Source organism: Danio aesculapii, chromosome 16 (assembly GCF_903798145.1).
Source record: "Danio aesculapii chromosome 16, fDanAes4.1, whole genome shotgun sequence".
NCBI classification, from domain to species: Eukaryota; Metazoa; Chordata; class Actinopteri; order Cypriniformes; family Danionidae; genus Danio; species Danio aesculapii.
Genome location: NC_079450.1, coordinates 27,197,022 through 27,212,224, shown reverse-complemented (window position 1 = coordinate 27,212,224; position 15,203 = coordinate 27,197,022). Strand labels below are relative to the sequence as shown.

The 15,203-nt window shown below is 35.2% G+C and overlaps 1 protein-coding gene across 12 annotated transcripts in view; it reads right to left on the bottom strand.

The window, feature by feature from the left end:
* mef2d (myocyte enhancer factor 2d) overlaps positions 1-15,203 on the bottom strand; it is a 120,910-nt gene that overhangs the window by 42,881 nt on the left and 62,826 nt on the right. For 8 of the 12 annotated variants that reach the window (XM_056475365.1, XM_056475371.1, XM_056475362.1 and 5 more), the window contains exons 4-5: positions 9,978-10,115; positions 914-1,121 (exon numbers count right to left, since the gene is read on the bottom strand). In XM_056475365.1, coding sequence (XP_056331340.1) covers positions 914-1,121; positions 9,978-10,115 — 346 coding nt within the window. Of the gene's footprint in view, positions 1-913; positions 1,122-9,977; positions 10,116-10,201; positions 10,337-15,203 lie in introns of all 12 variants that reach the window. The other 4 variants (XM_056475366.1, XM_056475372.1, XM_056475364.1 and 1 more) reach the window with 1 other exon arrangement.

Below are 15,203 nucleotides of genomic sequence, written 5' to 3'. Positions count from 1 at the left end.
GTATTGGAAGCATTTTCTAGTATTTTATAAAAGTATTGGATCGGGTTTCGGTATCGGTAGATACTCAAAATCAAATGACTTGGACTCAAGGGCAAAAAAACCTGATCGGGACATCCCCAGATTAAAAGTCTAATCAAATCACAATATTTAATTTAGATTCATTTATATTGTGTAGTTTGAATTAAACATATGCATTTTTGGAATTAAATCTTTTTCAAATTATTAGTGTGTTTGAAGACAAATTTTAAATAAGTATTAGCTGATGATGACCTTCTCTCAAGATTTTTTCTTTCACTTTCGTCAATTGTTAAGGTTTTGATCCTCCCCACTGTTGCCACTGGCTTGCTTGGTTTAGGTCTGTTGAGCTGCGCATCGATGGATTTGCTCTTCAGTGTTTGGACTTTCAGCAGTGAAATTTAAACCACACTAATCTGAACTAAAACTCTGAAAACTGAACTGACACGGTTTCAGTTTACTAGAACTTCTACGTTAAGCTGCTTTGACACAATCTACATTGTAAAAGCGCTATATTGATAAACATGACTTGAATTATAGCAAAACAAATAGCAGCCCAATTAAATATGCAAAATCAATGAATACTGAATAAAGTTAAAATCTGAATAATCAGCCAAAATTATCTTTATACTGTATCCCAAAAAGAAAAAAAACTGCATCACAAATTAACAGAACAAAAAAGTTCACCATGTAACCACTCCATAGCAGAGAAGAACAAGGTCTGAGAGGCACTTTTCTGTAGAAATCAGTGGTGTGTCTCAGAAACAGCTGCTCTGTGTAATCCGACACCAACAGGGCAACATTACAAGCTCATGTACAACACTGCATGAGTTACTATTTCTTCCTTCCTGCTTTGCTCACTGGTACCCAGCAGCAGTGATGGGCTCAGGGTTTTTACCTGCGCTGGCGGGTCTCTGTGGCAGGCCTGGAGAAACCGTGTTCCTCTGGAGCTGCGGCTGCTGTGGTGAAAGCAGGCGCGGGTCTGTGAGGGTCGAGGTGACGAAGGAAGTGGTGACGAGACTGCTTGGATTGCTGAATGGCAACGGGCTCTGATTGGACACCGGCACTGTGACTGGCATGGAGAAAGTGGGCGCTGGCACTGTGGACTGAGAAAGCACAGATAAAGAGGCGAAGAGGTTAGCGGCTTCAACTTGCACACTTTAATGTACATTAAGACAACACGCAGTTGGCCACACACTGGTTTTAATAGCATGCAGTGACTTGTGCAAACATCTCCAAAGCAGAGCACGTGAGGCTACGAAGTGCAACGTTAATTTCGGAAGAACTGAAAATGGTCGATTTTCCTGATTGGCTGGAAATAAAAGGCTTTTTCTTTTACTCTTTTTCACACACACTCTTCTATTGTTTTTTGCAGTCTTCATTAGTCTGTTGTTGTTCTCGTGCAGTTTTCTTTCCGAACTGAGAAATAAGGGATTGGTTTAGTGTCGCCACTTTGTGGGCAAACCAAGTATAGCACAAACAGTGCTTGCGTCAATCAGCTATATATGAAGGTTTGATTGTGCTTAAGGAGTACAGTGTAACGAATTCAAGCTTTGTTTTTTAATCTATTACCCAAAACAGTTTGTTGACTTCCTGTTTGTTTGAAGCCTCTCCTTTAGTAATACACAGTGGGCTCAAGTTAGGGCTGGGCCGATAAACGATATTATATCGAATCTCGATAAAAATCTATGTCAATAACAATAATAAGCTCTGAAATTTTTACTCAATATTGATTTACGAGCCAATCACACAACAGAAATCTGCAACAATGGGAATCTAAACGTGTGTTAATATTAGAGATGTACAGAATGTTTGGCCCTGAAAATTTATCGACCGAAAATATGTTATGCCATTTAATTGACCCTCTTTTTTTGTGGCTTAAGTCATTTTTGGGGTACTCTTCTGAATCTGGAAGCATTAACGACTTATATCGAAATACATTTCGTTATTGTTCAATATGGAAAATAAATATCGTGATTGCATTTTAGCCATATCACCCAACCCTATCTCAAGTTAGTCAGCTGGTCCTGTGTGTTCTGATTTGCTAATCTGATTTTGCTGTTCTGATTTGCTAATTCGCTTGGTGATTCCCAAAATTCTAATACATGTTATGAAACTATTAGAATTGACATGTTTTATATATATATATTTATATATATATATTATTATATTATAATATCTCATTAATTGGATTGCACCCATCCATGGGGTGATTACATTAGATTAACAAAAAATATTGAAAACTTCTACACACTTTTTCGCCACTTAAACACATTAAACATAAATACAGATCATGACTGAACGTGGAGGATTATTAGGAGTGTCAGTGTCCAAAATTATACCAAAAATGGACTTTCTGTGTTCTCATTAAGTGAAGGTAATCTTAAAATTAAACATTTGATATAAAAACATTATATGGTTGTTAGACTGTTGTTTTTTTGTGTTGTAATACGCCTGTAACTATATAGGAATATTGGTCTTTGAGGGCAGCGCAACATTTGTATATTTATAACCATCTCCAACGATGGTGATGGGCTCGTCACTAGCATTGTTATTTTAGGGGTTGTGGACTGAAAAGTTTTGAAACACCTGGCCTTGTGCACACTGTCCAGAATGGGCTTATGGGGTTTATACAAATTTTAGAAAAAAAACCTTGTTCTAATCTGTATCATTCATTTGTCATACAACATGCACAACATGAGTCTATAATAACCACATTTCCCTTCTTAATATAAAGTTTTCACCCCTTCACTTCTCTAAAACCAGATTACGTAAAATATTTCCTTCTGTATCTCCTAAATGTGACAGATGTGGTGGGGCAGAAGGGACTTTGGCACATTTATTTTGGTTTGTTCTGTTGTTTATGAGTTTGGGTCCAACATTTTTAAAATGTTTTCCAGTGCTTATGGAACCAATATCCAACCTGACTACAACTTGGCTATTTTTGGAAATTCTAATATAATGGACACGTTTCCTTTAACTCAACAGCAAGCCCTGATGGTTGGCATGATTACAGCTAAAAAGATGACCTGACTTTAATGGAAATCTCCAAAGGCTCCCTGTTATCAGAGGTGGATGAACGAGTGGCTCAATGTCATTCAAATGAAACAACTACATCTTGAAACTTCACAGAAAAAAAGCTGAAACCACATGGGGACCTATCTTAATAGCATTAATAAAATTTCTTCATTTCTAACTTATAAATTCATGACACTGGCTTTGTAAAAATGTGAGTATTGTCATCTCTTGTTTATGTTTATGCTACGTTTGTTGGTATGTGGTTAAATATCTTATAAATGTTAAATAAAACGAAATATTATAACCACATTTCCTTTCGGCAGCTGATCTGTGTTTGGACCCAAAAACGAAAACAGTGATGCATGGCATCAGACATAACAAGCGGATAGGCATATTTTTGTTTAGTAGTGAAGCTATTATACTGCATTTTAGTGTGCAACAGTTGTCCTTAAACTGGTAATATGACTCTAGGGAATAACCCACGGCGCAGGGGAGGCTCAGGTGTTTCAAACAAGGGGCATGTGGCCGTGACAATTCCTGAGTCAGCCAAGCTTCGTTCTTCTGTTTTCTGAAGGCCAATTAGCCAGCTTCAGCAATCAGCGTGGACTCAAACTGTCCAGATGCTCTGATGGAGACCCATTTTCCCATGATCCTCAGCAAAACCAGGGCCTCTAAAATTAGAATGTGGGCCGCACTAGGCCTCCTGTGTTCTGAGTGGGACCCAGTTTGATAGAGTTAGTCTGGCTGTTCCTCTGTCCTTCTCCCTTTCTCCTCTAGCCTCTCTGTCAAAGCGTCAGTAGAAAAATGTAGTTTGAAGAGCGCAGGTTATAATGTCTTAAAGAAACAGCAGGGTTTCAGTCTCCGTATTATGGGTGATTTCTATGGCAACACATTCTCGACTCAGGATAAAAAAAATGGATAATATAGAAAGGAAATTGGGATTTATAATCTCACAATTCTGACACTTTTTCTCATGACGACAGGTTTAAGAGGCCTTTTTTAAAAATTCTACATTTATTTCTCACAATTGTCTAGCAAATTTTCTTGAAAGGTTTATAAACTCGCATGTTTTACAATAACAAAAAAGTGAGATGATAATCCATAATTTAAAAATAAGCTTACAATTATGTGAAAAAGTCAAAATTGTGAGTATAAGTAAATAAGTAAATAATTAGAATTGTGAGTTTTTTTCCCAAGTGGAAATGGGCTTGAATAGATAACCAATTAAGGAACTCTGTGGTAACATGTCCTATTAGTCAATGTAATAACTTTTATTAAATAACAATAAATAAAACATTTGTTCCAGTACTTGTACATATTTTAAATTAATACAAAATTAATTATATAAAACTGTTAACCGTTAATAAAACTGTTAGTTCTGTTCCATAAAATAGTTTTATATAATAAATTTTATATTTTTAATTTTATATTTTATTGCTTAAATTTCCTGTCAAGGACAATAAAGTTTTACTACTACTACTACTACTACAACAGATCAAATAATCAATTTGAATATTGCATTCATAAATGTTCATATTAATGATATTAAAGTATATAATAAAGTAAAGCTTTTCCTCCCATTTTTTTTAGTTGTCTATACATAGCTCATTTTTTTCAAGTTCACAAAACTTAACAAACGAAACCCAATTAAGTGTAAAATAAGCATATGAAACCAGCATATGAAACCACATTATTTAATAATATTACATTTTTGGTGTTTTTGATCAGATTATTAGAACATTTTTAACATTCAAAGATATTTTTCTTGCCATTAGAGTTTAAGCGTACATCGTTTGTAAACAACGTAAATCGATTCGTACATTGTCTGTAAAAAATAGCATATGAAACTGGGATATTGATTTTAAGATTTCATTTAAACATATTGTAAATATTTTGGTGTTTCTGATCAGATTTTTAGAGCATTTTTAACCTCCAACAGTTTTTTTTGCCATTAGAATTTAATTGTACATCGTCTGTAAACAACGTAAATCAATTTGTACACCTTCTGTAAGATTGGCATATAAAACCGCGATACTGATATTAAGATTTCATTTAAACATATTATATGTTTTTTGTGTTTTTGATCAGATTTTTTAGAGCATTTTTAACCTCCAACAGTTTCTTTTTTGCCATAGGAATTTAATCGTACATCGTCTGTAAACAATGTAAATCAATTCGTACATCATCTGTAAAATTAGCATGTGAAACCGGGATACTGATTTTAAGATTTCATTTAAACATATTATGTTTTTTTTTTTGCTTTTGATAAGATTTTTTAGAGCATTTTTAACCCCCAACAGTATTTTTTGCCATAAGAATTTAATCATACATCATCTGTTGACAATGTAAATCGATTCGTACATCATCTGTAAAATTAGCATGTGAAACCGGGATACTGATTTTAAGATTTGATTTAAACATATTAATAGATTTTTTTGTGTTTTTGATCAAATTATTAGAAGACTTTTAACCTCAAAAAGTTTTTTTTGCTACAGTATATCAGAATTTAAGCGTACATCTTCTGTAATAACTTTTATGCAAAGAAATGTCATGATGCCAAAGCTATTTCAAAGAAGGTTCAAGAGGAGTAACCCATGTAGCACAGCACGCTATTGACTGAGCCTGTGGACGAAACAGCAACTAATTTCCAGCACTGCACGCAGGCCAGGCAGGGTGAAGGGCAAGAGGGACTGAGGACAGGGGAGGGTCATTAGTGTGAGACGAGCAGCTGCTTTCAAAATATGGAGCACCAAACAAACCACCTGTGAATTTTGACACCAAGACTGGGTAAAAAAATAGTTTGATAGTCTTCAATTTCTCAGCCAGAAAGTGCAATCTCACAAATCCTAATGTGCCTTCAACAACTGAAGACAAGTACAACAGACTCCAGATAATATCAGTCTAGACACAAACAAGTGAAAGACGACTGTGAAAGGAAAGACACTTGGTGACTGTGACGTTGAGGAAGTGTGTGACCAGTGAAGTGAGAAAGACTGGTTTCGGGAAGCAACTTGGAACTTTTGTTCATTTTGGATTGGAGCTCAATGGAGGTGACAGTATATGCGAGATTACTCGGTAGAATTAAATAAAGCCTTATAATACAGCATAAAAATATACAGTGCTGAGCATATACAAGTACAGCTCTCCCAAATCTATCTTTTAAATTCATATTAATAGAAACAATATTATATTTGTGCATATACATTAGATTAGTCAGTACTGAAGCCAAATCTGGAGCTTATCTTACAAAATATATTATTAAAATATTAAATTATATTATTATTAATAAATATATCATTGAAATAAAATATTATTCATAGTATTTTAGGATCACTAGGCTGCATTTATTTGATCAAATTATAAAATATTATTATTTTCCAAAATAATTTAAAAAATGTTTTCTTTAGTGGCGCATTAAAATGTTTTTCATGTGAATTTTCAGGGTTTTTTATATTTATATTATTATTTATTTTTCTTCTATATTTGCTTATTTGGGGTGGCACAGTGGTGCAAAATGTTAGCACTGTTGCCTCACAGCAAAAAGGTCGCTGGTTAGAGCCCCGGCTGGGTCAGTTGGCATTTCTGTGTGGAGTTTGCATGTTCTTCCTGTGTTCACATGGGTTTCCTCCGGGTGCTCCGGTTTCCCCCACAAGTCCAAAGACCTGTGCTATAGGTGAATTGGGTAAGCTAAATTGTCCGTAGTGTATGTGTGTATGTCCTGGTCCTTCATGTTGGGGGTTTAGCTTTGGGCTAACGACCCACCTCATGAAAAATAGATGTTTCGAAACACCAACATGTTGGAGCTTAATATCAACTACGATATAAACGGTCCAGGGAGTATTTGCTTATTTGCTACTTCCACCAACTGAATGCATCCATGCTGAATAAAGGTAAATTGTTTTTATAATAAAATAATATAAAATATCTTGCCATTCCCAAACTTTAAAATAATGTATGTGCATTATACACTACACAGTTGAAGTCAGAATTATTCGTTAAATATTTGCCAAATGATGTTTAACAAAGCAAGGAAATCTTCACAGTATGTCTGATAATATTTTTTCTTATTTGTTTTTATTTAGGCTGGAATAAAAGCAGCTTTAAATTTTTTTAAAACTATTTTAAAGTTAAAATTATTAGCCCCTTTATGCAATAATTTTTTTTCAATAGTCTACAGAACAAACCATCATTATCCAATAACTTTCCTAATTACCCTAATCTGCCTAGTTAACCTAATTAACCTAGTTAAGCCTTTAAATGTCACTTTAAGCTGTATAGAAGTGTCTTGAAAAATATCTAGTCAAATATTATTTACTGTCATCAAGGCAAAGATAAAATAAATCAGTTATTAAAGATGAGTTATTAAAACTATTATGTTTAGAAATGTGTTGAAAAAATCTGCTCTCTGTTAAAAAAAAACTCTGCAGAAAATCTGCTCTCTGGGCTAATAATTCAGGGGGATAATAATTCTGACTTCAACTGTATATGAAATCTTAATAAGAAATATTAGCTTTTACACTTAGTTGATACTAAAATAACAGAATAAAAAGTTTAAATTTAAATTCAAGTACATTATACTAAATATTTCTATAAAAATTAACAAAAAAAGGGGAGGCTTTTTCCTCCTTACATTCCAGCTTGAAGCACTGAGGTTGCCATGACAGCCAAGTCAGACAGTTAGTGGTGAATATCTAAAAACTCATTACAAACTGATCATTTTCTGGCCTGTTAAGTAGAGCTTGTAGTACACATGCTGCTGGGTGTCCCCTGCGAGAGGGATTAAGGTTTTAGCTTTGCTTCCTCAGGCACTCATGCTGGGATTATATGGCAGAGAAAGAGAGAGGTGCTGGATGACTCTCTTTGTGCTCCAGCCCGTGAACGATACACTGGGAGGAGACCAGTTTGAATATTCTTTAGGACTGGCACTTTACCTGATATTGAGCTGCTTTTTTTGTTCTGAAGTTGATAATACCAAATTCATGTGGTCTAAAAGTTGGTTGAACATGTTCAAGTGGAAACAGGGCACTGGTTGCATCTGGTATTAAAGTAATAGTTCACCCTATATTGTAAATTCCATCATTTACTTGTTTCAAATTTTTGTGACCTCAGATTCTTTCTTCTGTTGGACAAAAAAAAAACAACAACAACAAAAAACAAAACAAGATATTTTAAATAAAGCTGGAAACCAAAGATCAGTGGTTACATGTTTTTAGCTTTCTTCAAAATATCTTCTTTAGTGTTGAACAGAATAAAGAAGCTTAAGGTTTGGAACCACACGAGGGTGTCAGTAAATAGGAAGAAAACTTCCATTTTTGGTTGAACTATCCCTTTAAGATAAATAAGCAACACAATCTCATAGCAATTCGTAACTTTTTGATATAGTGGCTAATTCGCATGAATTCGTATGATCTCATTCGTACAATTTAATACAATTAGCTTATCCCCCATGACGGTTGGGTGTAGGGGCGAGTTTGGGATGCCACACCACCTTTTTAAAATTGCACATTTTCATACGACTGAACTCCTATAAATTCATACGAATTAGCCAATTAACTGACAAAATGAAAAATAGTTACGTTTCCTCATGAAATCATGCTGAAATAAGAGATTAAAGTAGTGTAATTTTACGTTTTGTCAGTTTATTGACTAATTCGTACATATTTATATGAGTTCAGTAGTACGATTTTAAAAGGAGGCGTACTGAATTGTACGAATTCGTATGAATTAGCCAGTAAATCAGTTTTCTCATGAGATCAGGATGAAATAGGAGATTGAAGTAGTGTGACTATTTATGTTTTCTCAGTTTATTGGCAAATTTTTATGAATTTATGAGTTCAGTTGTACGAAAATGTACGATTTTAAAAGGAGGCGTGGGACCAACCCAGCGCCTAAACCCTACCGTCGTTGGGAGATGAGCAAATCATATTAAATTGTATAAATGAGATCTTATGAATTCATACGAATTAGCCCCTAAATCAGTTTCCTCATGAGATCAGGCTGAAATAGGAGATTAAAGTAGTAGATTGCAGTAGGGATAGTAGATAATTAGCAAATTTGTTAAATTTTTCTCTCTCTTTCTCTTTCCATCTCTGTCACACATCTTTATTGAGAATTTGTTTTAAAATGCTATTTATTTTAGCTACTTATCAAAATATATATTTCTTTTACATAGAAATGTGCAACATTTGAGAAATAATAAAAGGCCACTTGCTCATTAATAAATTCTCAACTCATTTTGTTTGGGAAAACTTGTAAAATCAGCATTGTGAAAAGTAACAAATTGTGAGTTGAGTGCGTCACTATCCTAAAGCCAACATCTGAATTTTATGTCGACCACTTGTGACTGGGTCAAAAAAAGGTGTAACAGAGCATATGTTAGGAAAAACTTTTATATTCTCCTTTCAAGCAAGTTCTGATATCCAGTTCGTTAACATTACAGTGGAAGAAGAACACTAGTTCCTATGCTATGATTAAGTTGAATTCCGTTCGCCACGTAAATGGTATCAAACTCTGTCCCACGATACACTGCGGTAGCAGCACGTTCTTGTTTCTATACCTCCAGAGAAGAGATTTCTCATGCATTAAGCATTCTTGACAGTGTCTTAATGAAAATCATCTTCGCCGACGCCTGAAACGGGACCTGTATGACTCAGAAGTCTATTCCTGGCTAACGCGATACAAGCATCAGTCATTACAGAAAACAACAGCACGCAGAATCAAGACAGCTATAAATCACAAGCGCGTTTGGCAAAAGTGGATTGTGAGGGATCTCAGGCCCCGACTGCCCTCTTCCTGCCCAAGCACACACATTCAGAGGGGGTTGGGGGTGGGAATGGGGTGAGAAATGGGTGCGAGGTGCTCTGTGAGTTGGTTTGCCGGGCCGGCAGCAGGCTGTGTGAGTTGGTTGCTGGGCCGAGAGCAGGCCTCTTCACACGGGTACTCACTGAAAGCCTATAGCTCTGCATCATTTTATCAAACTCCTCGTCTATCTTTTTGTACTTCTCCTCTGTGCGAGGTGTGAGGGAGAACGGCTCCTCAGGGTCCGGGCTCTCCGAATCACGGTGCTCTTTCTTGTTCAGAGCCTTGGTTTATTTCCGAGCGAGGAGAGAGAGAAGGAAAGAAAGAGAAGGACGGAGGTTAGAACGGCAAGGTAAAGAGAAATACTCACTCCATAGCGTTTGAAGAGGATGTCCAGCTCCTCGCTCTTCCGGTATTTGTCCTCCTGCAACGGACTTTGGTCGATCGAATCATCTCCGTCTGGCTCCGGACTGTTGCAACCGTTAAAGCCTTTCTTTCTCAACGTCTTAAAGCAATCGGAGTGGGAGAAGAAAAGGAGAGGAGCACATTTCACACTTAGAAACACAAACGTCAATCAGAGAGAAAAGCAGCATTGATTTATGAAACCAGTAAAGTAATGTGTGACACACTGTACATCGGATAAATCTTTCATGAGGGTTTGAAGGGGCTAAATTCGATTTTACACCATGACATGGAAAATGATGAAATTTTCAGAGCACACAGACAACCATGGGCTGGAAATAAGTTGAAAAGAGAGAAACTCCATTTAGCCTGGAAACAGTCTTTCCAGTCTTTTTTTGAGGAGATTTTCTCTAAGTAGCTTTGATGGGGGTATCAAGGCTGAATGAGGAAAAAAACAGCTTTAAGCACTGCGTCTCACAGAGGTCACAGTGACATAAAAGATGTGCAAAGGAATTGAAGCATAAAATAAACTGACCGTGTGTTATTCAGCTCAACACTGCTAATTGGATAATTAACACTTGTACTGCAATTATGCATGATCTACGTTTTTATATACACTACAGGTCTAAAGTTTGGGGTTGGTAAAGATTTCTCGTAATTGCTCTTCAATCTAAAATGATAAAACACATTAAAGCTGATATAACTGTGATTTTAAAATAACTGTTTTCAATTATATTATAACACCTTAGCTAGAGCTGGGTGATTCATCGAAAAGTAATTGAAATTCAGAACCTATAATGTACTTTCCCTACTTCCCGTTTGGACTCACGTGCCCGTTTCTGCGCCAAACGCACGTATGGTCCGGCACAGCCTTATTTAAAATGTAACTACACATCACACCTGTAGTTAAATAATTGATTTTGTCTACAAAATTGCAGGTTATTTATTTTCACTAATTTATAAGAAAAAAAGTGACTGCTGGTTTTAGGCAATGTGTGTTTTAATTTCAATTGTTGGACTGTGATGTTCAATAAATAATCACAGATAGTAGATAGTGTGTGTTTCCTTCAATTATTTTAAAATCAAGTAAAGCACCCTTCATTCAAACATCTCTCACTTGTAATGTGAGCATCTTACTGTACAAAACCTGTCTGTGAACTATGGGGGCAATAAAATTGAATAAAATAATCGTTCATTAATCATAAACGAGTTAAAATTAATTGATTTTAGGCTAAATCGCCCAGCTCTAACCTTAGCATACTTTCTTTTTATCGAAAACTCCTGTGATGGAAAAAGTGGATTTTCAGCAGCCATTATTTCAGTCTTTAGTGTCACGTGATCCTTCAGAAATGATTCTAAAATCAAGACATGTTTTTATTATTGTCAACAAATGTTTAACATTGTGATCAATGAAAAGTTCAGAATGGCAGAATTTATCAGTGAAATTCATACTGTCAATTTTGATCAATAATTCCTGCCAAAAAAAGTAAATAAAAGAATTATTGGCAAATAAAAGTATTAATTTCTTCAAAACAAACACACCCTAAAATAGGGCTGCTGGATAAAAAAAGAAAAAAGAAAAAAAAACTTGATTTCGATTCGACCCTACACACAATCTTAACCCAGCATCTCTACAATTCAGCCAATTACATTTTGAAGTTCAGGAGAGAAGTGAGTGTAAAGGCGGTTGCACAAGTCTTTACATTGTTTTATATAGGTTGCCCAGCAACATGGACATCTCCAAATGGTGTTGAAAGAGTCAAATACTGTATCTATAAGGTATAATTCACCCAAAAAATGTATTTTCTGTTTTCATCTAATGAAGTATTCGCAAACGCGAAATCACACATGAGCTGTTTACTACGGAGAGGACACACCATCCTTAACGATGTTTAGTTAGTGAACAGAACCTGCATAGGCTGTGAATAACAGGTAATAAAGTTGTAAATAACAATCATTTTGTTGCACAGAGCGATCGCTTGGAAGTATAATTTACATGTATGTTTTTTTTCCTCAAAGTGATGACAGCCATGATATGAGTGCACTCGGCAGAGAAAGTGAAACCAAAACCGCGTACCTCATTTACATAACCATATCCCATATTAGAGTATGTTAGTTATGATTACGACACACATTTAATATGTTTCGCATTAGAATAAACATGTAACAGTGTCAATAACTACTCTCTAGCCTATACAATCTTGAATACACTGCAGGAGGGAAACTGATAATGACAAATGTCTCATTTTAAAAGTGGTCTGATAATGTTGTCAGTGACAGATTGCAAGCATACGTCTCAAAATCAATAATTCAACTTCAGAATTATGAATAGTTGTATTCTGATGCAACCCCTTTACTGTACATTAAAGACCAGGACATTTATAGTCTGTTCAAGTCCACCATTCCAAGTCTATACAACATTTTGCATTTTAAGCAACAGTAGACTTAACACATAGGGCTAATATTATTGTTGTTTTTCCATGTGTTTGGGAAATAACAATAATAATAGCCTACTCAAATTAACCTTTATTTTACATCTACAGAATGGTGAGAAAATCATGATCTTGGTTTTAAGCAAAAGAAATAATAAATAAATAAATCATGATTCTCATTTTAGCCAGAATCGTGCAGCCCTACCCCAAAACATCTGATCTGTAGTGTATACATAGTTAATGTATAATAATGATAACATTGCATATTATTACGTTAAAACATGCAGTAACTAAAACATGTTTATGCATAAATCAGCTCTTTTAATGGAAAAACATCAGACATGCATACATTCATTGTCTACCAAGCAAAATTATAAGTTAAATAACTCAGAAAAGTTTAAATGCACCTCAAAACACTGCACAGTTTTGAGGCTGTTCTGCGATCACAAAATCAAGCAATATCAATTAGCCTTAGCAATCCTGCTTTTAATTTATCATTTAGATGATGCTTTGGTGAGCGATAACAAAAAAAGCAAACACTGCAAGCACTTGAACTAGCTCAATCGTTCATACAGAACACCCTCTCTCACATACACACGCACACACACTCAGTGAGGAGTGGGTCAGCTGATCAGCTTGTCTCTGAGTCGGCTCCATCTGTTCACCTGTCCCTGTATTTCTCTGCCTGCTGTCTCTCCTTTACGGGGCGGGTGCATGTTTGTGTTGCCAAGGGAAGATTCCCCTGCAGAGCTCTGCTGCCTCTAACTGGCTAACCTCGTTCAGTAGCTCCTCCCCCTGCAGCCGCCTTCTTCTCTCCCCCTCCCCGAACGTCCTGCTCTTCCTGGCTTTACATGATTTCATCCGCGTTACCCCTCGACCTTAACATTCTTCTTCTCTCGTCACATTTCCACCCGTTCATTACGCTTCTTGATGGTTTTCACACTACGTCTTTGTGTCTCTTCTCTAATCCAGTAATGCTCTCATTCTTCCACGACTTACAGAGCTGACTCATTTCTGTCCTCTATTCCTCTCCGCTCTCCATCCTATACTGCCTTTTCAAACTCCCACTTCCTATGTGGGAGTTTGAAAGTCTAAAGTCACCATGAAATACGATTTTTTACATTTCTTTGGAATACTGCATTACTATTATTATTATTATTATTATTATTATTATTATTATTATAAATGATTTATTTATGCACATTTTATTAAATTTATGATGTGCCCTGTTCAATGTAATTTCCTTTGCTTTTCTAGGACCCCCCTTGGCTTGAGGACAGGATAACTGTCACTCACAAGAGACCCAGCGATAGCAAAATCAACAAAATTAAGTGCCAAGTCTTACATTTTTTTTTGTGTTTTCTGAAAAACTGTTTGATATAAACTGAAAATAATGATGTCTGCAAACTTGTTGCAAACAATTTATGTGTTGAATTTAAACAAACAAATATAGTAATGTTTAACTTATCTTGTTTATTTAAATTAAACCAAAATGAATTGTTTACAACAACTTTAAAAATGTAGTAAATCTAATAAATCATCTCTGAATTATTTTTTCAGTGTACTTGTATATTTGTCACAATAAGGAAGAAATTACATTGAAATAAAGAAATGTGCGATCAAAAAACACAAGTGAATTCTATTTTGAATATTTTGTGAATCCATTAAAAACAAAAAGTAGTCAAAAAATACTGGTTAGACCAAGATGATTAGTTGTTAAATCATAATAAAATTGTTATGCTTATGATTTTCAGGTAGACCCGTAATTTCATGGATTCATCACCGATAATCTTTTTGCAATATCAAGATTTAATCTTAGATTCAGATTGATATTAATCTGTGAATAAAGAAAATAAACAACTTTTTTTTTTAAACGTTTGTACTTTTTATGCTTACAGATGCCTTTTTTCTAATGATAATCTGTATTTAATAGGGATGTAATGATTCACAGTGAGCTGGTTGAAAATCGATTCAAATATGTGAAGATCAAACCGGTAGAAATGCCGAAATGAATCGCGATACATTTTTAGAACAGAGCAAGCGCTGTGTTGAGAGCCAAATACTTACTTACACTAACAGAACAACGAATATGATGCACATAAACCGTCAGCACAGTGAAAAACTACTGTCAAAGACATTCTTAGAGCAAGTGAAAATGTTTAGTTTTCACCGTCAGAAAAAAATAGGTGAAAATTAAGAGTTATTCCTTAGAACAAGCTAAATCATCTGCCAGTGGGTTAAGTAAAATAATCTTGTTTTTGCTTTGAAATATAGCTATTAAGACGAAAAACAAGACAACAATTCTAAGTAAGATTTTTTTTGCATAAATCATTTAAATTCAATATAAATTCAGAGATTAAATACAATTCCGTAGCTTCTGATCAAATATGATTCAGACTTAACATTGCATCTTTTTGTGATGTGACTATTGCGGATGCGCACATTGCGATATCGATACTGAAACAATATATTGTGCAGCCCTAATCAAAACTAATCCAAAACCATGAAAACTGAACCCAAATCTGAAAATTAGCGCCA